At 39.6% G+C, this 27,862-nt stretch overlaps 1 protein-coding gene across 4 annotated transcripts in view; it reads right to left on the bottom strand.

Annotated features, from left to right (window-relative positions):
• Positions 1-27,107, bottom strand: part of USP33 (ubiquitin specific peptidase 33) — a 69,240-nt gene extending 42,133 nt beyond the window's left edge. For 2 of the 4 annotated variants that reach the window (XM_005542967.4, XM_005542968.4), the window contains exons 1-5: positions 26,897-27,107; positions 5,345-5,476; positions 5,109-5,162; positions 4,609-4,671; positions 2,979-3,131 (exon numbers count right to left, since the gene is read on the bottom strand). In XM_005542967.4, the coding sequence (XP_005543024.1) occupies positions 2,979-3,131; positions 4,609-4,671; positions 5,109-5,162; positions 5,345-5,425 (351 nt within the window). In that variant the 5' untranslated portion in view covers positions 5,426-5,476; positions 26,897-27,107. The remainder of the gene's footprint in view (positions 1-2,978; positions 3,132-4,608; positions 4,672-5,108; positions 5,163-5,344; positions 5,477-26,896) is intronic. The other 2 variants (XM_005542969.5, XM_074003361.1) reach the window with 1 other exon arrangement.
• Positions 27,108-27,862: the final 755 nt, after the last annotated feature.

Below are 27,862 nucleotides of genomic sequence, written 5' to 3'. Positions count from 1 at the left end.
ATTTGTGGTATTAGCAATTAAACTTACATTTCTGTTTTAAAGGAAATAAGGATCTACCCTAGATAATAGCAATGTCAGCCCCACTTTATTAACATACGTATTTGAGTTTAAAAGGCACTTTTTATAACTGAATTTTCTGAATTAAAACTCCACAATAACTGCAAGTATGTGACATTAAAAAGTCACATAGCTAAAAAGACCTCTGAAGGACACTATCCTACACTCTTTTCAGATCTAATTTTCTACAGGGAAAAAGGCAAAAGTTTTTCATCATAACACATTATCTGTAGACTTCTACAATCTCTCCTGATACTACTATATTTACTTTGCACACTTTTTTTTTTTTTTCTGAAATAGAGTCTCACTCTGTTGCCAGGCTGGAGTGCAGTGGCATGATCTCGGCTCACTGCAACCTCCACCTCCCAGGTTCAAATGCTTCTCCTGCCTCAGCCTCCTGAGTAGCTGGGACTATAGGTGCATGCCACCACACCCAGCTAATTTTTGTATTTTTAGGAGACAGGGGGTTTCACCATGTTGGCTAGAATGATCTTGATCTGTTAACCTCATGATCCGTCCACCTTGGCCTCCCAAAGTGCTGGGATTACAGGTATGAGACACCACATCCGGCCTGCATGATTTTATGCATATTAAATAGTTCAAGCACTTACTTTAAAAATATTCTAATATTAATTTCCAACAATTGGCTTGATTCAGAGGTTGCAACTGATAACCTGTTACCCAAATGCTAGCAAACACTTAAAAAAAACTTTGAGCTACAGTTTAAAAAATTCAGAGATGACAAATAAAAATCAAAATTTGAAAGTTCTCTTGTAGTATCAGAAGCTTGAACTACAATGAACCAACATTCAGCAACACCCAAACAGAGAAGGAAACTGAATAGCAGCATAAATTTAGCATGTACTCTGGTTCTCCAAGTTATTATAACCTTACTTTACCTCTAAAATGCAGGCATATGCACTAATTCCCAACCATTTTACTTTCCTGACATCTGTAGAGACTGGACATTTGAGTAGACTTCATACTCCCATTTTGTTTTTATAAAGTAATTGTTTTTAAAAAGATACATGCTCACTACAAAATATCTAAATGCATGCAAGTACAGAGGCTTAAAAGAAATCACTTGAAATTTTACTATCTAGAAAAAGTGTCTATTTGAAAAATCTTATTAATATTTGTATGGCTTCCAATATTTCACTATTTTGCAAATATCCTGTGGTAAACTGGATTCAAACAGCATATAAGTTTTAGTCTACTAAATAAATCTATCTGAACAACATTTTTCTTCTGAATAATTTCTTCAACAATGGGATCATAAGGAAGTTGCATGAAATTAAGTTTATGCCTTTTATGTGTTAACATATTTACAAGTCATCAGAAAATTATTAACAAGCCATCAGGAAAGTATCAGTATACTTTTTCTATCAGATTCAACATTAATTAAAGTTTGTAATCTTGATCTTTTCTGGTAGAAATGGCAACAGACAGCTTATTTAACTTACTTCTCTAGTAAGTGATGCTGATAATTTTGCCTTTATAGATTATTAGTTTCTTGTATGATTAAACTTTGGTCATAACATTATACTTTTTTCTTTTTTTTAATTTTTTCTACTTATTACCATTCAGATAACTTCAGTGGGACAAACTTTTGTTAATAATGTAAGAGGATTCAATAAAACTGCCATTTTCATACTACCTGGACTTCTGAAAAAGACTAAACATGTTTGTGAATGATAAATAGGTATAAGTGGGAGAAATAGTAATGGTTATAATTAACTAAAGCCATTCAACTGAGAAATTGAAAATGCAATAAATTACTCTTTGACTAAAATCTAGCCACCCTAAGTTATATCATGTGTAAGGCAAGCAAATTTATTATCACAAATGTCTACCATAAGAATGTGATACAAACATACAACAGAAAAACCTGAGAGTTGGTATCAGTGAACAAATACAGAAATATGTGATTTCTATAATCCACATGAGGAAAAAAACTCGCTCTTCATCAAATCTGATCAAATTCTGATCAAACGATGATCAGAATAAGAGGCCAACTATTTTAAGTTAATTTCCTTTTCCCTATTTTTCTATGAGTTAAAAATTCTGAAAATTAAGTGATAAATTCTGTGAGGAAACCTGTACATTTTCTAAGTCTCTTGATCCAAAAGGAGAAAAACCTTTTTTTTTTTTTTTTTTCAGATGGAGTCTCGCTCTGTCACCTAGGCTGGAGTACAGTGGCGCAGTCTCGGCTCACTGCCAGCTCCGCCTCCCAGGTTCATGCCATTCTCTTGCCTCAGCCTCCCAAGTAGCTAGGACTACAGGCGCCCGCCTCCACGCCCGGCTAATGTTTTGTATTTTTAGTAGAAACAGGGTTTCACCATGTTAGCCAGGATGGTCTCGATCTCCTGACCTCGTGATCTGGCTGCCTAAGGCTCCCAAAGTGCTGGGATCACAGGCGTGAGCCACTGCGCCCAGCCCAAAGGGAGAAAAATCTTTAACCAAAGACTGATGCTAAGCTTCATTATATTCTACTTTGTTTTCAATAATAAGTAAAATGTTCACAATAATAAAAAGGGGATGGAAGGGAGGACAGAATGAGGAAGAGAGCTGAATTAGTAACTGTCATTCCCTATCAAAGAAGGCCTACCACCTTTCTTGGAATCAGATTTACCAGAAAAAGATAAAGACTACTTCAGTCATTAAAAAAAAAAAAAAACTTTAAAAATTCATTAGGGGCTTTTCCATCTTCAGACAGGTAGGCTTCAATCTCACCCTAATCTATCACTCTAAGTAACACAAGAAAGGGGAGCATGAGAACTTTGAGAGAAAAAAGGCACATTACAGAAATTTTCAAAGTACAGGTTAGGCAGTATTCCTTTTTAAAATTTTAGCTACATAACAAATTCTGAAAGTATTACCTGAATGTTTTACAGCTTAACTAAGTGGATCTAGATTATTACCTGGACACTGTTTTCTTGTATTTGGTGAGGTTGTCTTACATGAGGCAATGAAGGCTGAGTTCCTAATTTCCTATCCAAAAATACTTCTTTGCTGCAAGCATAACACCATACTCGAAGAGTGGTAAGGTTCACAGTTAGATAATGCTTTGTCTCCTATATCATTTCACAGTAGAGGGAAAAGAGGAACCAAAATTACATATACTTGAAAACAGTTCTTCAAAAGATAACAGAAGATAAACTGCTGGTCTTTGATGAGTAACAATATACTCAAAAGCCAGTTTAGAATACCAAAAAAAAAAATTCTTTAGATAAACTTCTAAGGTATAATGAACAGTAACAATATGTAAGCCTACTCTAGAAATTACTCTGCCATTTTCCCCTCACTATTCATTATACAAAAAGATAAATGGAAGAGTATAAGACCTTGCTTTGCAGTCTGCAAATAAATATAACACAAGAAAATAATTAACAATAGCTAGTAACTACTCTAAGAAATCAGAATGGCAAAAGAACACAAATGACATGAGTCAAAGCATAAAACAGCTCTAGCAATATAGAATATATAATCCTGGAAAGATAAAAGTCTAGCCTTTCTCAACCAGAGTTCCGCTAGAGAATGAAGCCCTACAAAAAATGATCTAAGTGACTAATTTCTCAATTCTCCCAAGGGTGGTACACAGCAAGTACCATTTTAGATGGAAAGAAGTAAATGATATACAATGATGCCTTTGAGTTTGGGTATTCAGGCTTAATTAATTCTCTAGAGGAAGCCTGGTTGAGAACAGTTGATGCTGTAGAGGTATCAATGCGCACCTTAAAACACACTCATTCGAGAAACTTGTTTTCTCGAATTTAGAGAAATTTAGAATGGGAGGTCTACATAACACTATAGAAGAGGCATGCCAGAGTTACATGAGAAGTACCAAACAAGCAGAGCAAAGCAGAAAGGTGAGTCCAGTTAGGATGATGTGCAGGAAAAGGCAATATGACATGAGCTGAGACTTAAAGAAGTTAGCCAGGCTATCTCATAAATCTAAGTACCCATTCTCTCTCGGGCTTCAACCTCCTAATATGCCAGCTATCACCTCCAAATATCTGGAGATGTCTGGATGTACACTTTTTTTTTTTTTTTTTTTTAGATGGAGTTTCGTTCTTGTTGCCCAGGCTGGAGTACAATGGTACAATCTTGGCTCACTGCAACCTCCGCCTCCCAGGTTCAAACAATTCTCCTGCCTCAGCCTCCCGAGTAGCTGGGATTACAGGTGTCTGCCACCATACTCAGCTATTTTTTTTGAATTTTTAATAGAGACAGAGTTTCGCCATATTGGCCAGGCTGGTCTCGAACTCCTGACCTCAGGTGATCTGCCTGCCTCAGCCTTCCAAAGTGCTGGGATTACAGGTGTGAGCCACTGCGCCCGGCCGGATGTAAGCTTTTGAAATCAGTGCTTTCTTAATCACAACCTCATTTTAACGTTCATCCTCCTGGCAATTCCCTTCCCTACCTTTCACAGAGAATGTAAGTGAAGTTTTAACTTAGAGCGCAAACTTGAATTAATAATGTTATACTGGCCTTCCCTTTCCTTCAGGTACTTTTTTAACAAGTCTTCCATTAAATTTTTTATATACATACCTGAGAATGTATGGTGCTGTGATCTACTTGTGATTCACCACAGCCAACATATGAACATCTATTCTATAAATAATTATATAGGAAGAAAAATAAGATACTTTATAATATACATGTAAATTTATAACAGCATTACAATTATATTTACAATTAAGTTTGGATTACCTGTTTTAAACTCAATGAGTAAATGACTTTCCAGTCATAAAATTTAACCAAATGTTTCCAGGCACAAAACAAAACCAGAAGATATATTTCTAAGCTAAAAGCTATGTCATTTCTAATAAAAGGCAAGCATAAAATACCTGAGTGATTTACTAAAAACTGCAAAAGCACTATAAATTAAGATCTTTCCAAAGTTTATTTTTTGTAATCAATAATGACCTTTTAAAAGCAAGTTTAATTTACAAAAATCACTTTAAGTGTCAAAAATTTTCTGGTTATGATTATTCAGATCCAAATTTATTATTATCATAGCAATCTTTTCAGGAAAAAACAGTACACACCTCCAGGCATGCCCAAAGATTCGGTCCTCGGACTTTACAATCCTGACAAGTACCCTATAAAAAGAAATAAAAAAGACAACATTGGTTATATTGACACAAACACATACAATTCACTAATGCACTGACATCATACATATTTTTAAAACATGGCTCATAGAGTATTATAACAATTTATGAAAACTACATATTCAAGAGAAAAGTGAAGTTTTTCAAGGAAGAAAAAACCTGTTTCTTACATGAGATTTTTGTATCAAATCTTCTTTTGTTATTTCACCAACTGAATCCAAATGTGGACAATGATTTCGAAAAGCTGACATTTTGTTAGGAATTTTTTCCTGTTTCCCAAGACTTTCAAAATGAGGTAACACCTATAGGAAACGTAACACACACACAAAAATTAATAAGTGAATGCTTATAATGCCTGCAAAGATTCCAAAAAAATAAAAAAATAAAAATGCTAACACATTAAAAACGATTAAAAGATAACATAAGAATGATATGTTCATAAGTTTGCCCTGTAAAAGTGTATTCTCAAACATAGATGAGTTTTCAGAATTGAAGTTAATTTGAACACTGGAAATTTCTCTACTACATAAACATTTTATTAAAATTGACATCTATAAATAAATGTAAGTTTGTTTTTCCATGACTTTTACTGCTTTTCCACTCTCATTTCACTTTTTATAGATAAAAGGGGGGAATATTCACGTTATTCAATTGTGAAGCATTTTTATCCTTTTTCTAAAAAAAAAAAAAACTAATCCTTAGGCTGGACTACCAGTTGAAAAAAAAAAAAAAAAACTTCAAGTAGAAAGCTTCATTTTTCTACTAACAGGACCCCCTACTGATGGCATAAATTAAATCATCTGGTATCCTGGCCTTATACCAGGATAGGCATTAAATTACATCAGGGTTTCTCAATCCCGGCACTACTGACACTTACGGTCAGATAATTCTTTGCTGTGAGGTATTGTCCTGTGCATTGCAGGTTATTTGGCAACATTCTCGCTTCTATCCACAAGAGACAGACCAGCCCTGCCACCACTCTGAGCTCTGATCACCAGCGTCTCTAGACAGTAACAAATTATATCCTCTGGGGAACAAAATCTCTCCAGGTTTGAGAACCCCATTTTCATGATCTTTATAACCCCTGAAGTAGGTGCCATTATTAGCTTCATTTGCATATAAGACTAAGAGATGCAAACTTTACTGATTCCACAGCGTTTGATTCAAGTAAAGTGAGTGATTTCCAAACAAAGGTCTCAAGTCTAATTCGGTATTTCTAGATCTTTTGGTTGTATCTTTTCACTAACAGCGTTTTTCAAGCTCTTAATTCAACTTTGAGGTTTGAGAACACTTTCCCAAAAAAAGTTAAGAATTTGCTAGGACAGAACAAAACAGTTTAAAAGTCTGAACTTCAGAAACATTGTAAATTTAATTTCTTTTGTGGTTTATAAGTTATTCAATAAACCATGCAGGTCTATGTAATACTTTACAACTACATACAACCCCTTTGTTACCCTATAGCTTATATAAGAGTGTCTGTCTGCCTTTTATTTATTTATTTATTTATTTATTTATTTATCTTTGAGACAGAGTTTCACTCTTGTTACCCAGGCTGGAGTGCAATGGCGTGATCTCAGCTCACCGCAAACTTCACCTCCCAGGTTCAAGTGATTCTCCTGCCTCAGCCTCCCAAGTAGCTAGAATTACAGGCATGCGCCACCACACCCGACTAATTTTTTTGTACTTTTAGTAGAGATGGGCTTTCTCCATGTTGGTCAGGCTGATCTCGAACTCCTGACCTCAGGTGATCTGCCTGCCTCAGCCTCCCAAAGTCCTGGGATTACAAGTGTGAGCCACTGCGCCTGGCCTCTGTCTGCCTTTTAAACCCACTGCAATAAATTTGCAGAAATATTAACACATTAGTAAATACGTTTTTTAATTACACTTTAAGTTCTAGGGTACATGTGCACAACATGCAGGTTTGTGTAAATACCTTTTTTTAAGTTAAAAAAAAGTTGAACAAAATCAAATCAAATAATTCACTATTACACTGCAATGCACAAAATTCACCAGGAACTACTCTTAGGGTTAATAGTGCAAACATTTCTTTTTTCTTTTGAGACAGGGCCTCATTCTGTCACTCACACTGTAGTACAACAGGGCAAACACAACTCACTGCAGCCTCCTCATCCTGGTCTCAAACCATCCTCTTGTCTCAGCCTCCCGTGTAGCTACAACTACAGGTGCATGCCATGTGATTAGATTACCCCAACCCAGAGAAAAAACCACAGAAAAGGATAGGGTAAAACAATTCTCAAAGCCTTTAAGGGTTGTTTGTATTCTCATCAGCCACAGTTGAAAGACACCATAATAGAGGAAATAAAGTACTCAGAAAGGCACTGCCTCAATAATGGGAAGAAATTATCCTTAATCTAAAGGCTATTTTGGTTCTGCCTTTAAAAACTTCAAAAAGGGCCAGGCGCAGTGGCTCACCCTGTAATCCCAACACTTTGGGAGGCCAGGTGGGCAGATCACGAGGTCAGGAGATCGAGAACATCCTGGCCAAGGAAACCCCATCTCTACTAAAAATATAAACATCAGCTAGGCGTGGTGGTGTGCACCTGTAGTCCCAGCTACTCAGGAGGCTGAGACAGGAGAATTGCTTGAACCCAGGAGGCGGAGGTTGCAGTGAGCCGAGATCACGCCACTGCAATCCAGACTGGGGACAGAGTAAGACTATCTCAAAAAAAAAAAAAAAAAAGAAAAGAAAAAAAGAAAAAAAAGTTCAAAAAGAAGTCTTAAAAGGATCAAACTGTTCTGAAGGAACTGTGTTCAGAACAAAGCTTAAGGACATTTAAAGGAATGAAAAAATTCAGTACCCAACAAGGTGAAAATCACAATGACTGGCATCCAATAAAAAATGACAGGCTATCTAAGAAGGAAAATCTGACCCACAATGAAGAGAAAAAGAAGAAACCAAGAAATAGGACCGATGACAGAACAAAGATAGAATAAATCTTAATCTTAAAAATTAAATCAGAACATCAGTGATATGGGGGAAAATGTTCAAATTTGATGAAAACTAGAGCCCTATAGATCCACAAGCAATTTAAACTCAGCACAAAACACACAAACTACACCATGCACATCAAAAACGAATTGCTTAAAACTAGTAATAAAAAGAAAATCTTGGCCAGGCGCGGTGGCTCAAGCCTGTAATCCCAGCACTTTGGGAGGCCGAGACGGGCGGATCACAAGGTCAGGAGATCGAGACCATCCTGGCTAACCCGGTGAAACCTCGTCTCCACTAAAAAAATACAAAAAACTAGCTGGGCGAGATGGCGGGCGCCTGTAGTCCCAGCTACTGGGGAGGCTGAGGCAGGAGAATGGCGTAAACCCGGGAGGCGGAGCTTGCAGTGAGCTGAGATCCGGCCACTGCACTCCAGCCTGGGCCACAGAGCCAGACTCCGTCTCAAAAAAAAAAAAGAAAATCTTAAAAAGTAGCCAACAGGCTAGGTACAGTAGCTAATGCCTATAATCCCACCACTTAGGGAGGCCAAGGTAGGAGGATTCCTTGAGCTCAAGAGTTAGAGACCAGCCTGGGCAACATAGTGAGACCTCGTCTCTACTAAAAATTTAAAAAAATCATCCAGGCATGGCGGCACGTGCCTATAGTCCCAGCTACCCATGAGGCTGAGGTGGGAGGATCACCTGAGCCCAGGAGATGGTGGCTACAGTGAGCTGTGATCACACCACTGCATTTCAGCCCGAGTGACACAGCAAGACCCTGTGTCAAAAACAAAAACAAATTTGGAATAAGTGCGATGTGGTGCTGTGAAGAATGTATATTCTGTTGATTTGGGGTGGAAAGTTCTGTAGATGTCTATTAGGTCCACTTGGTGCAGAGCTGAGTTCAAGTCCTGGATATCCTTGTAAACTTTCCGCTCGTTGATCTGTCTAATGTTGACAGTGGGGTGTTAAAGTCTCCAATTATTAGTGTGTGGGAGTCTAACTCTCTTTGGAGGTCTCTAAGGACTTGCTTTATGAATGTGGATGCTCCTGTATTGGCTGCACATATATATAGGATAGTTAGCTCTTCTTGTTGAATTGATCCCTTCAACATTATGTAATGACCATCTTTGTCCCTTTTGATCTTTGTTGGTTTAAAGTCTGTTTTATCAGAGACTAGGATTGCAACCCCTGCTTTTTCTTTTGTTTTCCATTTGCTTGGTAGATATTCCTCCATCCCTTTATTTTGAGCCTATGTGTGTGTCTGCACATGAGATGGGACTCCTGAATACAGCACACTGATGGGTCTTAACTTCTTATCCAATTTGCCAGTCTTTTAACTGGGGCATTTAGCCCATTTATACTTAAGGTTAATATTATTATGTGTGAATCTGATCCTGTCATTATGCTGTTAGCTGGTTATTTTGTTCATTAGTTGATGCAGTTTCTTCCTAGCATCGATGGTTTTCACATTTTGGCATGTTACTGCAGTGGCTGGTACCAGTTGTTCCTTTCCATGTTTAGTGCTTCCTTCAGGAGCTCTTGTAAGCAAAATTGACCACATAGTTGGAAGTAAAGCACTCCTCAGCAAATGTAAAGGACAGAAATTATAACAAACTGTCTCTTAGACCACAGTGCAATCAAATTAGAACTCAGGATGAAGAAACTCACTCAAAACCACACAACTACATGGAAATTGAACGACTTGCTCCTGAATGACTACTGGGTAAATAACGAAATGAAGGCACAAATAAAGATGTTCTTTGAAACCAATGAGAACAAAGACATAACATACCAGAATCTCCGGGACACATTTAAGCAGTGTGCAGAGGGAAATTTATAGCACTAAATGCCCACAAGAGAAAGCAGAAAAGATCTAAAATTGACACCCTAACACCACAATTTAAAGAACAAGAGAAGAAACAGCAAACACAGTCAAAAGCTAGCAGAAGGCAAGAAATAACTAAGATCAGAGCAGAACTAAAGGAAATAGACACACAAAAAACCCTTCAAAAAATCAATGAATCCAGGAGCTGTTTTTTTGAAAAGATCAACAAAATTGATAGACTGCTAGCAAGACTAATAAACAAGAAAAGAGAGAAGAATCAAACAGACGCAATAAAAAATGATAAAGGGGATATTGCCACCGATCCACAGAAATACAAACTACCAGCAGAGAATACTATAAACACCTCTATGCAAATAAACTAGAAAATCTAGAAGAAATGGATAAACTCCTGGACACACACACTCTCCCAAGACTAAACCAGGAAGAAGTTGAATCCCTGATTAGACCAATAACAGGCTCTGAAATTGAGGCAATAATTAATAGCCTACCAACCAAAAATTGTCCAGGACCAGACAGATTCACAGCCGAATTCTACCAGAGGTACAAAGAGGAGCTGGTACCATTCCTTCTGAAATTATTCCAATTAATAGAAAAAGAGGGAACCCTCCCTAACTCACTTTATGAGGCCAACATCATTCTGATACCAAAGCCTGGTAGAAACACAACAAAAAAAGAGAATTTTAGACCCATATCCCTGATGAACATCAATGCAAAAAACCTCAATAAAATACTGGCAAACCGAATCCAGCAGCACATCAAAAAGCTTATCCACCATGATCAAGTGGGCTTCATCCCTGGGATGCAAGGCTGGTTCAACACATGCAAATCAATAAACATAATCTGTCACATAAACAGAACTAAAGACAAAAACCACGATTATCACAATAGATGCAGAAAAGACCTTCGACAAAATTCCGCAGCCCTTCATGCTAAAAACGCTCAATAAATTCGGTATTGATGGGACATATCTCAAAATAATAAGAGCCATTTATGACAAACCCACAGTCAATATTATACTGAATGGGCAAAAACTGGAAGCATTCCTTTTGAAAACTGGCACAAGACAGGGATGCCCTCTCTCACCACTCCTATTCAACTCAGTATTGGAAGTTCTGGCCAGTGCAATCAGGCAGGAGAAAGAAATAAAGGGTATTCAATTATGAATTGAGGAAGCCAAATCGTCCCTGTTTACAGATGACATGACTGTATATTTAGAAAACCCCATCGTCTCAGCCCAAAATCTCCTTAAGCTGATAAGCAACTTCAGCAAAGTCTCAGGATACAAAATCAATGTGCAAAAATCACAAGCATTCCTATACACCAATAACAGACAGAGAGCCAAATCATGAGTGAACTCCCATTCACAATTGCTTCAAAGAGAATAAAATGCCTAGGAATCCAACTTACAAGGGATGTGAAGGACCTCTTCATCAAGGAGAACTACAAACCACTGCTCAATGAAGTAAAAGAGGACACAAACAAATGGAAGAACATTCCATGCTCATGGATAGGAAGAATCAATATTGTGAAAACGGCCATACTACCCAAGGTGATTTATAGATTCAATGCCATCCCCATCAAGCTACCAATGACTTTCTTCACAGAATTGGAAAAAACTAAAGTTCATATGGAACCAAAAAAGAGCCTGCATTGCCAAGACAATTCTAAGAAAAAAGAGCAAAGCTAGAGGCATCATGCTGACTTCAAATTACACTACAAGGCTACAGTAACCAAAACAGAGATATAGACCAATGGAACAGAACAGAGTCCTCAGAAATAATACCACACATCTACAACCATCTGATCTTTGACAAACCTGACAAAAACAAGAAATGGGGAAAGGATTCCCTATTTAAAAAATGGTACTAGGAAAACTGGCTAGCCATATGTAGAAAGCTAAAACTGGATCCCTTCCTTACACCTTACACAAAAATTAATTCGGCCGGGCGCAGTGGCTCACGCCTGTAATCCCAGCACTTTGGGAGGCTGAGGCAGGGGGATGATGAGGTCAGGAGAACGAGATCATCCTGGCTAACACGGTGAAACCCCGTCTCTACTAAAAATACAAAAAATTAGCCGGGCACGGTGGCGGGTGCCTGTAGTCCCAGTTACTCAGGAGGCTGAGGCAGGAGAATGGCATGAACCCGGGAGGCGGAGTTTGCAGTGAGCCAAGATCACACCACTGCACTTCAGCCTGGGCGACTGGGCAACAGAGCGAGACTCCATCGCAAAAAAAAAACAAAAAACAAAAAAAACAAAAAAAAAAACAACAAAAAATTAATTCAAGATGGATTAAAGACTTAAATGTTAGATATAAAACCATAAAAACCATGGAAGAAAACCTAGGCAATACCATTCAGAACATAGGCATGGGCAAGGACTTCATGACTAAAACACCAAAAGTAACGGCAACAAAAGCCAAAATAGACAAATGGGATCTAATTAAAGAGCTTCTGCACAGCAAAAGAAACTACCATCAGAGTGAACAGGCAACCTACAGAATGGGAGAAAATTTTTGCAATCTACCTATCTGACAAAGGACTAATATCCAGAATCTACAAAGAACTTAAACAAATTTATAAGAAAAAAATCAAACAACCCCATCAAAAAGTGGACAAAGGATATGAACAGACACTTCTCAAAAGAAGACATTTATGGGCCAGGCGTGGTGGCTCACGCCTGTAATCCCAGCACTCTGGGAGGTCGAGGCGGGCGGATCACAAGGTCAGGAGATCGAGACCACCCTGGCTAACACGGTGAAATCCTGTCCCTACTAAAAATACAAAAAATTAGCCAGGCGTGGTGGCAGGCGCCTGTAGTCCCAGCTACTCGGGAGGCTGAGGCAGGAGAACGGTGTGAACCCGGGAGGCGGAGCTTGCAGTGAGCCGAGATCGCGCCACTGCACTCCAGTCTGAGAGACACAGCGAGACTCTGTCTCAAAAAAAAAAAAGAAGAAGACATTTATACAGCTAACAGACACATGAAAAAATGCTCATCATCATTAGTCGTCAGAGAAATGCAAATCATAACCACAATGAGATACCATCTCATACCAGTTAGAATAGTGATCATGAAAAAGTCAGGAAACAACAGGTGCTAGAGAAGATGTGGAGAAATAGGAATGTTTTTACACTGTTGGTGGGACTGTAAACTAGTTCAACCATTGTGGAAGACAGTGTGGTGATTCCTCACGAATATAGAACTAGAAATACCATTTGACCCAGCAATCCCATTACTGGATATATACCCAAAGGATTATACATCATGCTAAAGACACATGCACATATATGTTTATTGAAGCACTATTCACAATAGCAAAGACTTGGAATCAACCCAAATGTCCATCAATGATAGACTGTATTAAGAAAATGTAGCACATATACACCATGGAATACTATGCAGCCATAAAAAGGGATGAGTTCATGTCCTTCGTAGGGACATGAATGAAGCTGGAAACCATCATTCTGAGCAAACTATCACAAGGACAGAAAAGAGAACACCGCATGTTCTCACTCACAGGTGGGAACTGAACAATGAGAACACTCGGGCACAGGGCAGGGAACATCACACACTGAGACCTGTCGTGGGGTTGGGGGGCAGGGGGAGGGATGGCATTAAGAGAAATACCTACTGTAAATGACAAGCTAATAGGTGCAGCACATCAACATGGCACATGTATACATATGTAACAAACCTGCACGTTGTACACATGTACCCTAGAACTTAAAGTATAATTAAAAAATAATAATATAAAAAAAAACACAGCCAACAAAGACCCACAATATTCAGAGGAACAAAGAAGCACAGAGGGCTTCTCACTGGAGATAACACAAGCCAGAAAACACTAGGGCAACATCTTTAAAGTACCAAAAAAACCCCGTTAACGTAGAATACCATACGTGACAAACATCTTACAAAAAAGAAAAGAAAGACCTCTTTAGATATACAAAAGCGGAAAAAATTTATCACTAGCATACCTGCACTATAAAATCTGTACCTTTCAATATTTTTCTATGCTCACATAATCATACAAAAGCACAGACACAAGAAAAAAAAAAAAAGCACAGCCTTCTTCAGTCATCATTTCTTCAACAAGCATGTAATCATTTACTTTTCTGAATCCTTCTCTTACTCAGGGTGAGGGAGGATTTAACGAACAGCCCTCTATGTCATTTTCATGGATACACAGTACTTCATGACGCACGCAGTGTGTAGATTATTCAATCAATTCTCCCCTTGATGGACATTCACTTTGTTTCCACATTCTGCCAATAAAAACATCCTTATAAGTCAGGCGTGGTGGCTCACACCAGTAATCCCAGCACTTTGGGAGGCCGAAGTGAGTGGATCACTTGAAGTCAGGAGTTCAAGACCAGCCTGGCCAACACGGTGAAACCTCGTCCCTAGTAAAAACACAAAAATTAGCCAGGCATGATGACACACCTCTGTAATTCCAGATACTTGGGAGGCTGAGGCAGAAGAATCACTTGAATCTGGGAGGCGGAGGTTGCAGTGAGTCGAAATGGCAACAGAGCAAGACACTTTCTCAAAACAAACAAACATCCTTATAGGGCAGGTACAGTGGCTCACACCTGTAATCCCAACACTTTGGGAGGCTGAGACGGGGATTATTTAAGCCCAACAGTTCGAGAACAACCGTGGTTAACAAAGAAGAACTCATCTCCACAAAAAAATTAAAAAATTAGCTAGGCATTGTGTGCATGCCTGTAGTGCTGGCTACGCGGGAGGCTGAGGCAGGATAATCCCTTTAGCCCAGGAGGTCAACGCTGCAGTTCATGCTACTGCATTTCAGCCTGGGTGACAGAGCAAGACCCTGTCTTCAAAAAAAAAAAAAAAAAATCCTTATAAATATTATGAATATTACCTCACATGGGCTGGTTTTGAAAAATAGGTTTTGTAAGATTACTTTCCAAAGGGGCTATACCTGGTCAGGCACAGTGGCTCACACCTGTAATCCCAGCTTTAGGAGGCTGAGGCAGGCAGATCACTGGAGGTCAGGAGTTCGAGACCAGCCTGGTCAACACAGTGAAACACCGTTTTTACTACAAACACAGTGAAACCCCGTCTCTACTAAAAATACAAAAATTAGCCGGGCATAGTGGTACGCACCTGTAATCCCAGCTACTAGGCAAGCTGAGGCACGAGAATCGCTTAAACCTGGGAAGCACAAGTTGCAATGAGCCAAGATTGTGCCACTGCACTCCAGCCTGGGCAAAAGAGTAAGACTGTCTAAAAACAACAACAACAACAACAACAACAAAACAAAGGGCCTATACCAACTTGTATTTCATTAACAATGTAACGGAATACCATTTTCTGCACAGCAACACTATTCTTTATAAGTAAAAGGTATTGTTTTTTAATTCTGTCATTTGAAGGGCATGTTATAATATTTCACTAGTACTTTAATTTACGTTACCCTGACAACCATTAAGTTTGAATGTCTTTTCATAAATGTTACAGCCTTCTGGATTTGTTCTTTTATTAATTTTCTTTAAATCTTTTGCCCTTTTTACTATTGGGTCCATAACCTCTTCTTTTAAAATTAATTCTCTATCCTCTATATTGCAAAATATTTTTTCAAACTTACCTACCTACCTTTTTAATTGTGGTAAACACCATGCTGAAAAGATTGCCCTGTCCCCACTGAATGGTCTTGGCATCACTGTCAAAAATCATTTGATTATATACAGTACATAAGGATTTATTTCTGGGCTTGCCTTTTTTTTTTTTTTTTTTTTAAGAGAGAGTGTCTTGCTCTGTTACTCAGGCTGGAGTCCAGTGGCATGATCACAGCTCACTGCAACCTCCAACTCCCAGACTCAAACAATTCCGCTGCCGCAGCCTTCCAAGCAGCTAGAACTACAGGTGTGAGCCACGCCACCTGGCTAATTTTTTACTTTTTTTGTGGAGACAAAGTCTTGCTATGTTGACCAGGCTGGTCTCAAACTCCTAGCCTCAAGCAATCTTCCTAACCTTGGACTTCCAAAGCGCTGGGATTAGAGGCATGAGCCACTGCACCAAGCCTATTTCTAATCTATTCCATTGGCCAATATGTCTGTCTTAATGTCAATACTGTTACTAAATTTCTTATGGTATCCTTTACCATTAAAACGTTTTAATTTTTACAAAATTAAATATGCCTCTTATAATAGCTTCTGAGTTTCTTATCTTCACGTTTCCTTTATCCTAGTTTGTATAACTAAATCTGTAGAATATCCAAGATGTTTATCCTTGTATTTCTACAAGGCTTTGATCCATCTGGAATTTATCTTAAGACAGGAACTCAATTTTATTTTCTTCCAGATGGGCAGACAGTTGTACCAGCACCACTTATTAAGTAATCTCCCCATTTCCCACTGAACTGTAATACTACCTTTATTTTTTATTAAATCTGCACACATACTGGATTATTCACTTTTACTGTTTCAATGCATTTACCAGAACCTCTTAGGACAATACTGAATACAAATGTGATCATGGGCATCCCCACGTCCCCATCAAATTTCTAATTTTAATGCTCTTGACATTTAGGATATTTGCTGTAATTTCCCTCTATTTTTAATTTACTTATTTTATTAGAAATGGTCTTGATGGGCTGGGCATGGTGGCTCACATCTGTAAACCCAGCAATTTGGGAGGCTGAGGTGGGCGGATCACATCAGGAGTTCGAGACCAGCCTGACCAATATGGTGGAACCCCATCTGTACTAAAAATACAAAAATTGGCCAGGCATGGTGATAGGTGCCTGTAGTCTCAGCTACTCAGGAGGCTGAGGCAGGAGAATCACTTGAACCCAGGAGGAAGAGGCTGCAGTGAGCCAATACTGCGCTACTGCACTCCAGCCCGGGTGACAGAGTGAGACTCCATCTCAAAAAAAAAAAAAAGAAAAAAAGAAAAAGAAATGGTCTTGATGAACTCTGGCTAATATTGTATTTAGAAATTTTGCATTTCTAGACGTAAGTGAGACTGTTCTTTTTGGCAGCATTCCTTTTTTTTTCCCCTCTGGTACTTGAATCAGGATTGGCAGCATTTTTATCAGAGATAAAATATGTGTGCTTCACAGAATGCATTGACTAGTTTTGCATTCTTGATCGTGGAAAAGAGAGTTCCTTTTTATTATGATGATTTGTTGTTCTTCATAAATGAAACTCAGCTGTGAAACCATATGCTATGCTGTCTCTGTCAAGGACCAGTCTTCCATCATTTTTCCAAACCTTTCATGGGGATTGGGCAATTAACATTTTTACTTCTTGGGTCAATTTTACTCATTTACATTTTGCTATAACAACATCCATTTTCTCTTGAAATAACTTTACATTATAGCATTACATGTATATTCTCAAGAAAATTTGCAAAAGATTCCATTAATGTCTCCTGTATTTGAGGTCTATGGTGTTTACTCATTCCTAATCTTGTGTATTTTTATTCCATATTTTTTTCTTCTACAAGATGTTTATCTAGATCACTTGTATTTGCAAAGAACCAGTTTTGGGATTTATTTATCTTCTCCACTATTTTTGTTCTGATCTGTTTTCAATTCCATTAATATCCATATCCTACTTGTCTTTGGTTTTATTTACTTATTTATTGGACACGGAGTCTCGCTCTGCTGCCCAGGCTGGAGTGCAGTGGTGCAATCTTGGCTCACTGCAACCTCCACCTCCCAGGTTCATACGATTCTCGTCTCAGCCTCCCAAATAGCTGGGACTACAGGCATGTACCACCACGCCTGACTAATTTTTGTATTTTTAGTAGAGACAAGGTTTCACCATGTTGGACAGGCTAGTCTCAAACTCGTGACCTCAGGTGATCCACTCTCCTCAGCCTCCCAAAGTGCTGGAATTACAGGCATGAGCCACCACACCCAGCCTGGTTTTATTTTCTTAATCCCTAAAGATGAGTATTGAGTGCTTTAAGTATTTAAGTTATGTATTTTCCTCTAAAGTAAAAATTCTGCTGTTTGCCAATGAAATTGAGATGTTCTTTTTACTGCTTTTTAGGCAATACTATGTTGCCTCAGAGGAAAGAAATAGGATCAGAGGATTGAAAAGAAACTTCCAAGAAAAATATTTTTTCCTAAAATCTCAAGCAAAAAACAAGATTAAAATAAATTCTCTCTGCTGATAGCTCAGATGAAAAACAGAATAAAACACAAATTATCTCCATTCTGTTATTAATTTTGTACTATCTAAATAATTTAATAAGAATTGGCTGGGCAGGGCTGGGTGTGATGGCTCACGCCTGTAATTCCAGAATTTTGGGAGGCTGAAGTAGGTGGATCACCTGAGGTCAGGAGTCTGAGACCAGCCTGGCCAATATGGTAAAACCCCTTCTTCACTAAAAATACAAAAATTAGCTGTGCATAGTGGTAGGTGCCTGTAATCCCAGCTACTCTGGAGGCTGAAGCAGGAGAATCACTTGAATCCGGGAGGCAGAGGTTGCAGTAAGCTGTGATCACGCCATTGCACTCCAGCCTGGGCAACAGGGCAAGGCTCCATCTCAATTTAAAAAAAAAAAAAAAAAAAAAGAATTGGCTGGGCAGCCGGGCATGGTGGCTCAGGTCTGTAATGCCAGCACTTTGGGAGGCCAAGGTGGGAAGATCATTTGAGCTGATGAGTTCAAAACCAGCCTGGGCAACATGGTGAAACCCCATCTCTCTACAGAAAATACAAAAATCAGTCCAGCATGGTGGTGCACACCTGTAGTTCCGCTAAGGCAGGAGAATCCCTTGCGCCCAGGAGGCAAAGGTTGCAGTGAGCCACGATTGCGCCACTGCAGCCTGTGCAACACAGCAAGACTCTGATTTTAAAAAAAGAAAGAAAGAAAGAAAGAAAGAAAGAAAGAAAGAAAGAAAGAAAAAGAAAGAAAGAAAGAAAGAAAGAGAGAAAGAGAGAGAAAGAAAGAAAAAGGATTGGGAGGCCAAGATGGGCGGATCACGAGGTCAGGAGATCGAGACCAACCTGGCTAACACGGTGAAACCCTGTCTCTACTAAAAAAAATACAAAAAATTAGCCGGGCGTGGTGGCGGGCGCCTGTAGTCCCAGTCACTTAGGAGGCTGAGGCAGGAGAATGGCGTAAACCCGGGAGGCGGAGCTTGCAGTGAGCTGAGATCCGGCCATTGCACTCCAGCCCGGGCAACAGAGCAAGACTCCGTCTCAAAAAAAAGAAAGAAAAAGGAAAAGAATTAGTGCATGTAAACAAAGGCTAACAATTTATCCCAAGGATATTTAGTATCTCATACAATTAAGTATAATGTTATCAAAATAGAAAACCCTTAGTATTCTTGTTACCTAGTTTTTACTCAGTTTATTTACTAGGGTAATAAAATTATTCTTTTATTCCTTTATTTGACAAAGATTTATTGAGCATAGGGTATTCAGATACAGCAGGGTAAGACAAGGGGAGTTCTTAGCTACTTCAATTTCTTCTCAAATCGTACACCAAAAGAAAGAAGGCATGTATGCTTCCATTCTTGTCTGATAATTTAGTCACAGGAGATGAGTATTAGACATTAGAAAAACCAGAAAATGGTTGCATATAGAAATGCTATTGTCCCATCCACAGAAGTAGATTTTGTAAAACAGACTCCTGTAGAAGCTTGTGACATACAAGTTGGAACTCACAAAAAGTGCACAAGATTTTATCAGTTTGTCCTTATCTTTGTAATCTTGTGTCTGGCAGCTTTTTCCTCTATCTGCCACACTAACTGGACTACTGTTAGTTTTCTCACCAATAATGATGGCAGTAACACCACTGAAAATTTTTCCAGATGAAAACGACTGCGCTCATGCTCTATGATGTACAGCTGCAGTGGCTCAATTGCTGGTCTGCATTAAAGTAAATTCAGAACTGCTTCCGGGCTGGGCATGGTGGCTCACAACTGCAATCCCAGCACTTTAGGAGACTGAGGCGGGAGGACTGCTTGAGTCCACGAGTTCAAGACCAGCCTGGGCAACATGGCAAAACCCTGTCTCTACCCCCCAAAAAATACAAAAATTAGCCCGGCCTGGTGGCATGCGCCTGTAGTCCCAGCTACTCAGGAGGCTGAGGTGGGTGGGAGGATTACCTGAGCCCAGGAGGCAGAAGTTGCATGCAGTGAGCTGTGATCACACCACTGCGCTCCAGCCTGAGTGACAGAGCTAGGCCCTGTCTCAAAAACAAAACAGAACTGCTTCTGAATATATTACTTTTTTTTTTTTTTTGGAGACAGAGTCTTGCTCTGTCACCCAGGCTGGAGTGCAGCGGTGTGATCTCGACTCACTGCAAGCTCCGCCTCCCGGGTTCACGCCATTCTCCTGCCTCAGCCTCCCGAGTAGCTGGGACTATAGGCGCCTGCCACCACGCCCGGCTAATTTTTTGTGTTTTTAGTAGAGACGGGGTTTCACCATGTTAGCCAGGATGGTCTCAATCTCCTGACCTCAAGATCCGCCCGTCTCGGCCTCCCAAAGTGCTGGGATTACAGGCTTGAGCCACTGCGCCGGGCCCAAAGATATTACTTTTAAGGGGGGAATATTTTAGTAGTACAATCTCCAAATTTCAGCTTGAAATTCTGACCCCTTATCCTAAGAGAAGATAATCAGCTATTCAAATTTTAATATTAGGAAAAGCACAGGGAACCACGTTATTAATATAATTTTTTTTTTAGACTCTGTCGCCCAGGCTGGAGTGCAGTGGCACAATCTCAGCTCACTTGCAACTTCTCCCTCCCAGGTTCAAGCAATTGTCATGCCTCAGCCACCTGAGTAGGTGGGATTACAGGCATGTGTCACCACATCCAGTTAAATTTTTGTATTTTCAGCAGAGATGGAGTTTCACCATGTTACCCATACTGGTCTCAAACTTCCGGCCTCAAGTGATCCACCCACCTTGGCCTCCCAAAGTGCTGGGATTACAGGAGTGAGCTACTGCGCCTGGCCTTAATATAATAATTACACATTAGGACATAGTTGGTAACCTGAGGAGGAGCTTTTAATATTGAGAAACTGCCTGAATTCCATTGCCTAGTCGATTCCAAAAAGTAAAGCTCTTCATAAAAAGTCAGATTCGCATTACAGAGAAAAAAATTTATGTCAGAAGGATTGGTAGCTATTTAATAGTTACATATAAGATTAATATGAATGCAGGAGGTCTTCACTAGCAGGTGTCAGAACGGTTCAATATTTTTAACAATAACCTGGATAAAGCTACAGAAGGCAGGCTAGTAAAATATAAACTTAAAATTATAAAAATAAGCTTTTAAAGAAAAATTAAGCTATTTTTTAAAAATAAGCTAAAATTGGCCGGGTGCGGTGGCTCACACCTGTAATCCCAGCACTTTGCGAGGCCGGTGGATCACCTGAGGTGAAGAGTTCGAGATCAGCCTGGCCAACATGATGAAACCTCGTCTCTACTAAAAACACAAAAAATTAGCAGGGCGTGGTGGTACGCATCTGTAGTCCCAGCTACCTGGGAAGCTGAGGCAGGGAAATCGCTTGAACCTGGGAGGAGGAGGTCACAGTGAGCCAAGATCATGCCACTGCACTCCAGTCTGGGTGACAAGAGCAAAATTCCGTCTCAAAAAATAAAAAAATAAGCTAAAATTAACAGGACGAAATTTAATAATGATGGATGTGATATTCGACATTAGGGTTCAAAGAATCTACCATATAAACTGAGAACAAAAAAAGGGGCAGGTATTTGGATTATAGACCCTTGAAGAAGTAGCAATTCCTACTCAATTAATCAACAGAACAATAGGTTTCATGGTTTCAGAATAAAAAGAGTAACCAGTCTTGCTGAGTACAGTGGCTCACACCTGTAATCCCAGGACTTTGGGAGGCAGGGGCATGAGGATCGCTTGAGGCCAAGAGTTCAAGACCAGCCTAGGCAACGGAGTGATACCCACTCCCCATCTTTACAAAAAATTCTAATTTTTTAATTGAATAGTGAAAAGGGAAAAGAAAAATAATTTTCTAAAAAAGAAGAGTAGCCACTCTTAATGTACTCATAAACTAAGCAGATTATATCTGGAATACAGTATTTTATTTAAGAAGAATACTAAAAGCTACAGAATAAAAGTGCCTCTCATAGAAAATCTTAAAAGAAATAAATTGAAAATTGTATCTTGTAAGATAGCACTGTGCTGAGAGTAAAGTTTCTGGAGCAAGACTCTCCTAGATTTGGGACCGGTGGTAAGTTTCTTCTCTTTGCCTTAGTTCCCTCATCTAAAAAACTGATCTAATTACAAATATCTACTTCATAGAGTTTTGGGGAAGATTAATATATAATACTTTAACCAATTATATAATTACACATGTTAATATATAATTACATATTATATATTAGTATACATAAAGTACTTAGAAGAGGGTGATATAGTTAAGTACTCAGTAAATGTCAATCATTATGAACTGAAAGCATGGATGTCTAAACAGCAGAAGGCAAAAGATTCCAGGACTTGACACACATGTTCCAATTGAACATGATGACCAAAGGGATCCTTTCCTTTCTATGCAACTTGAGAAAGTCAGAACAGCATATCCAATCGATGGTGAAGACTTTGGTTCAAATATAGATGAACTTTCATGGAAGGAGCATGTTCCCCATAACTGTTACGCAGAGGTCGGATAACTGTCAGAGGTGTTTCAAAGGACAGCAAGCACTTTGCACTAAAAACTCAGAATTAAGATTCTATGATTATTAAAAAAATTGATTTGTCTTTCAACAGTTTCAATCTAGACTATGGTTCCACCAGTACTAGTCCAGCAGTACCATATTAAATATTATACTTTAAAATTATTTAATAGCAAAAATACAATGAAGTAATACGCTTATGGCTTATCTTTCCATATTTATCATTGCTACCAACAAAAGCAAGCCAAAAAAGTTGATGAATGGAAGGAAGTTATCACTGAAGAGTGCAGCAACAAGCAGAAAAGTTTATTTTATTCTCAATCCATAGTAAGTGTTCAGGGAGACTTTTCACGAATGAAATCAGCTGACAAGCATTTTAAATAACTGTTTCTTGCCCTTTAAACAAATACTCTGAGAATAAAATCATTCAAACCTCTGTGAGGATTTGAAGATCTCACAAAGTCCTATAATACTTACCTAATTATTCTTCATTTTCATTCAAAACCACAACACAGAAAAAGAAATGTAGTGCTAATCTTTTTATTTCTCTTTTACTAGAAAATCTGTCTCATTGATCCTTAAGAGTCTAATTAATGAGAGCCTTAAGTCTATTAAGAGAAATATGCAGTCTCCTGATTTCTCTAGCTACAACCTATGTGTTCTAGAATCTATTAACATTACCACAATTAATAATACTAAAGTATAGCTTCAATCTGGCAATCTTCATTCCAAATAACATCCTCTAAATGAGATTTGTAAATATTAATTAGCATTTCCTACAAAGATTTTTTAAAATCTGTACAATAATGAATGGCAAAATATGGTCAATTCTAGCCTTATCTCACTGAAATAATTTTGAGAAATACTGGAACGAGAGAGGAAATAGAAATGAATTAATGAATATGACAGAGTTCTAATAGAGTCTCAAGCTGATGATAATTTTCACTCTAAGTCTCACTTTTGAGCAAGATGAAGAGTTAAATAACAATATACTGGCATTATGGAATAGTCATTAAAAATATTCATGTAGCCGGGCGCGGTGGCTCACGCCTGTAATCACAGCACTTTGGTAGGCCAAGGCAGGCGGATCACAAGGTCAGGAGATCGAGACCATCGTGGCTAACATGGTGAAACCCCGTCTCCACTAAAAATACAAAAAATTAGCCGGGCGTGGTGACAGGCACCTGTAGTCCCAGGTACTCGGGATGCTGAGGCAGGAGAATTGCTTAAACCTCGGAGGTGGAGATTGCAGTGAGCAATCTCCTCTGAGTTTATACAAAACTCTGAGGCAGTTACACAAAAATCTCCAAAGGCTTAAGCAGCCTCCAGTTGGCCTTCCATTATTGACCTTTTTTCCTCCTTCTCTGATTCTACCTGCTTCCTCACTTGTGCTTTATAGCATCTCACCTGCACCCATGTCATCTCAGGTCCGAGTTCAAGACGCACTTCAGAGAAACCATAAGGGCTACAAAAATAATGGTCACAATCTAGCTTAACATAAAGCCACCTCAGCAGTCTTCCAGTTTCAATCTTCTAACAATTACAGCTCATTCTCCTTTCATGTGGATCACACACCTCTTCTGATCAAACACCTTCAGTGAAGTCTTTCATAATTTGCCTTCTTTATCTCTTATTATTAACTTAGATAAACTATGAATATCAGCCAAATTGTTCTACCGATGTTTTCTCAAATATAAGTTGTACCCTTCAAGGAGCTCATTAATCTGTTCACATTATAAATATCCTCCAATATTTATCTTTCAAAGCTCACTCATCTCAACTACTATCTTCACCAAGCTCCAATCACAAGTTATGTCTACCTCATCTAAATTTCTAAAGAACTTTTAAAAAAACTCATAAGGCATTTGCTATTGTTGTGTAAAAAACTGCCTCACTTGACAACAAGCTCTTTGAAGGCAGAAACCACGTTCCTTTCTTTTTGTTTTCCAAAGGGCCTTGCCCTGGTAGACTCAAAATATTGACCGTTTAACTTAGCCTTCTGAACATTTGAGAGCACCATTTATTTTGATACACCTATTGCTTCTTAAAGACTAGTTCTCAGTATACAATACAGCACAAAATTCATGTGCATTTTTATAGATAGTTCAAAGCAACTGTACTCATCTCACAGTCTTTAGAGTTTTCCCACTTACCAAAATGCTCCCGCAGACACATGTACACTTTTAAAGTTTAAAAACTACACTAAATAGAGCTGTTACTTATTCCCTTCCTTTTTAGAAATGGTTACATTTCACATTTCTCACCAAAAGTCTTTCAGCATTTTATGTACTTCATTTTCTTGTGAAGAGTCCTCAGTCTGTCATATGTTATAGTTCACAGTGCTCCCATCTTAATCTATCTGAATTCCCAATCTGTATCAAAAGCTGCTTTGGCAACATTATTTCAGGCTTTACGAAATTCTGATCCTTACACAATCTTGAAATGTTTCTGTCATGGGGAAAGACTTTATTTCTTGGCATTCCGGACTCAGAGGACTGGCATGAGGATCAAGTAAGACTGTGTAAGTGAAAGGTCACTGAAAATTCTAATAGTACTACATAAATGTAAGAATCATCATCTCCTTAATTCTGAATTTCAAATATTTAAAATCACCTATTTACTACAATCTAACGTCATTAAACTGCAGTTGTATAAAAAGATTTGCTTATTGTTAAGTTACAACAAGTTCAGAAAAGACAGAAAAAAAGTGAAAGCTGGCCATAAACCAGATCATAAATATGAAGCAATCTTAAGTAGACTATCCCTCTTGCACATATTAGGTCAAATATTTTATTCCAATCATATTATTCGTACTGTACTTTCTTTTTTTTCTTTCTTTTTTTTTTTTCTTGAGACGGAGTCTCGCTCTGTCGCCCAGGCTGGAGTGCAATGGCACGATCTCCGCTCACTGCAAGTTCCGCCTCCCAGGTTCACACCATTCTGTCTCAGCCTCCCGAGTAGCTGGGACTACAGGCGCCCACCGCCACGCCCGACTAATTGTTTGTATTTTTAGTAGAGACAGGGTTTCACCATGTTAGCCAGGATGGTCTCGATCTCCTGACCTCGTGACCAGCCCGCCTCGGCCTCCCAGAGTGCTGGGATTACAGGCGTGAGTCCAGCCCTGACGTTTCTTTCAATCCTGCCAAAATAATGAAATAATACAAAGCTCCTAGCATTGTGTAACTATTTCTATTATTTTTTCTTAAAACTAGCATTCTTTCATTAAGATTCCTATTTTCTCCCTTATTTATAATAGCATGAATTCACCAACAATATTTGTATTATCTTCAAATCAAATAGCCTATGAAGATAACGTGACTTCGTCAGACCTTTCCAGATGAGACAGTAAGAGAAAGGGAACTAGGACGGCCTCGTACTTTTTGTAACGTTTTTCTTAAAGGAAAATAATCTGATTAAACTTAAAGATTCTCGAAATCCACATATTTGGTAAGCAAAAGGCCTAGAGATCGTTACAGTAAAATTCGCCCTCAATTTAAGTCTATGCTCCTGCCAATATTTCACCCTCTGGCTCAATTTTCCAGGCCTAATATTGATTCTATGAGAATGTAAACTCCAACTGTACTTGAGTGCAAAACACCCAGGAAAATCTCATCGTCCAACAGCTCCACGTAAAACCCTGTAAATACTCAAATGAAGAGGGTTTTGTATACGAGAAATATAAGTAAAGATCTGGGAAACCACACACTATGGATCTTTCAACCAAACAAAGGCTGCAGATGGACAGAAGGTAAGGGGTAACCTCTCAATCAGGATCAAACATTGGTCGAAGAAAAATTCCAGGGACGATGACACCTCGGTTTTTCCGTTCACAACAACAAAAAACGGGGCCAGCCCCCTCAACAGCGCCGCAAAGCGAAACCAGAACCCAGGAGCCGGCGTGCTGCAGGGCTCTCAGTCGCCCACCGAGAGGGACTGGCAAGCCTGAGTGGGGAGACCGAGGAAGGGAGCAGAGCCCCCCTCTCTCGGGCTCACCTGCCCCTCCCGCTTCCAGGAAAGAATCCCTGAGGACCCTTCCTCAAATCAACGACCGGTTCCCAGCCTCCACCGACCCCTGACAGGGCGACCACTAGATTATCTCCGCAACGCAGAGCACCGAGGGGCCGAGGCCTTCTTCCCGCCCGCGCACCCACTACCACCCAGGCCCAAGAAAAAGAGGCTGCTGCAGCGGCCGCAGCCCTGGCGCGCGGAACCGAGAACGGAGACCGGCCCCCGCAGGCGAGCGAAACGCCCTTCGGCCCCGCGCCCCTCCCAGCAGCGCCGCGCTCACCTCCACGGCCTGGCCTGTGGGACCCGCCAGCGCGACCAGCAGCGGCCTGCAGCCGCACCTCCGCAAGCTCCTCTTTTCCTTCTCAGCCCTCGTAGAGGGGGCAGTGTCGCCTCAGGAGGGCCGGAAAACGGCCCCGCAGCGCTGCCCTCGGGGTGTCCGCCTCCCGAACCGGCGACTTCCCGCAGCAGCCACGGCTCCTTCCGGTGTCTCCGGGGTCGCCGCAGGCGTCTCGGGCGTCAGGGGAGGTGGGGGCGGAGCCTCGAAAGGAGCCCGTCCCAGGGGCGGGGCCACGGGGCCAGGCCCAGGTGCGGGGACCCAGGGCGGCTCCCTGTTCTGACTGCAAACTCACTGTACAGGGTACTCACAGTATGTGCAGCAGTTTGAGGCTGTGAGCTTTTTTTTTTCGTTTTTTACATGTTTTCTCCTCCTCTTTCACAGTCACACACTACGACCATTATAAGGTCTTGTCTCGATGCATTACAAAAACTGCATTAAGACTGGCCACTGAAGGGCCTCAGGTTTCCAACCTTGTGCAAAGAAATACTAGACTTAACTTATCCCAATTCAACATTGTATTTCCTCCTCTCATCTGTCTTCCCCCAACTTCTTAGGACCTAGATTCTCTGAAAGCAATTATGTTTCCCTTTTCCATCTATGCAAAGAAGAAATTTATCTCACTATTTTCCCCTTAGGTCAAAATCAAGAGGATCAAAGCAAATATTTATTGAAACCTTAGTATCTGCTTAGTGCCTGGAGTCTTGCCTTCTCCTTCTCCTATGTAACTGTTAAAATGTACTCGATTGAAGTTTAAATCTATGAATAAAAAAGGTTAAATTAATTTTTAAAATTGTTAAAATTGCCAGTTTCAATCTGTCTCATGACATCTGACTTTTTGGTCTCCAAAATGGGAGCATGTACCCAAGTATCATGCAAGATGCTCAATCTCCATTGGAATAGGTAGAAAAT

This window comes from Macaca fascicularis, chromosome 1, assembly GCF_037993035.2.
Source record: "Macaca fascicularis isolate 582-1 chromosome 1, T2T-MFA8v1.1".
In the NCBI taxonomy this organism is placed as follows: domain Eukaryota; kingdom Metazoa; phylum Chordata; class Mammalia; order Primates; family Cercopithecidae; genus Macaca; species Macaca fascicularis.
This window is presented reverse-complemented; position numbering and strand designations above follow the sequence as displayed.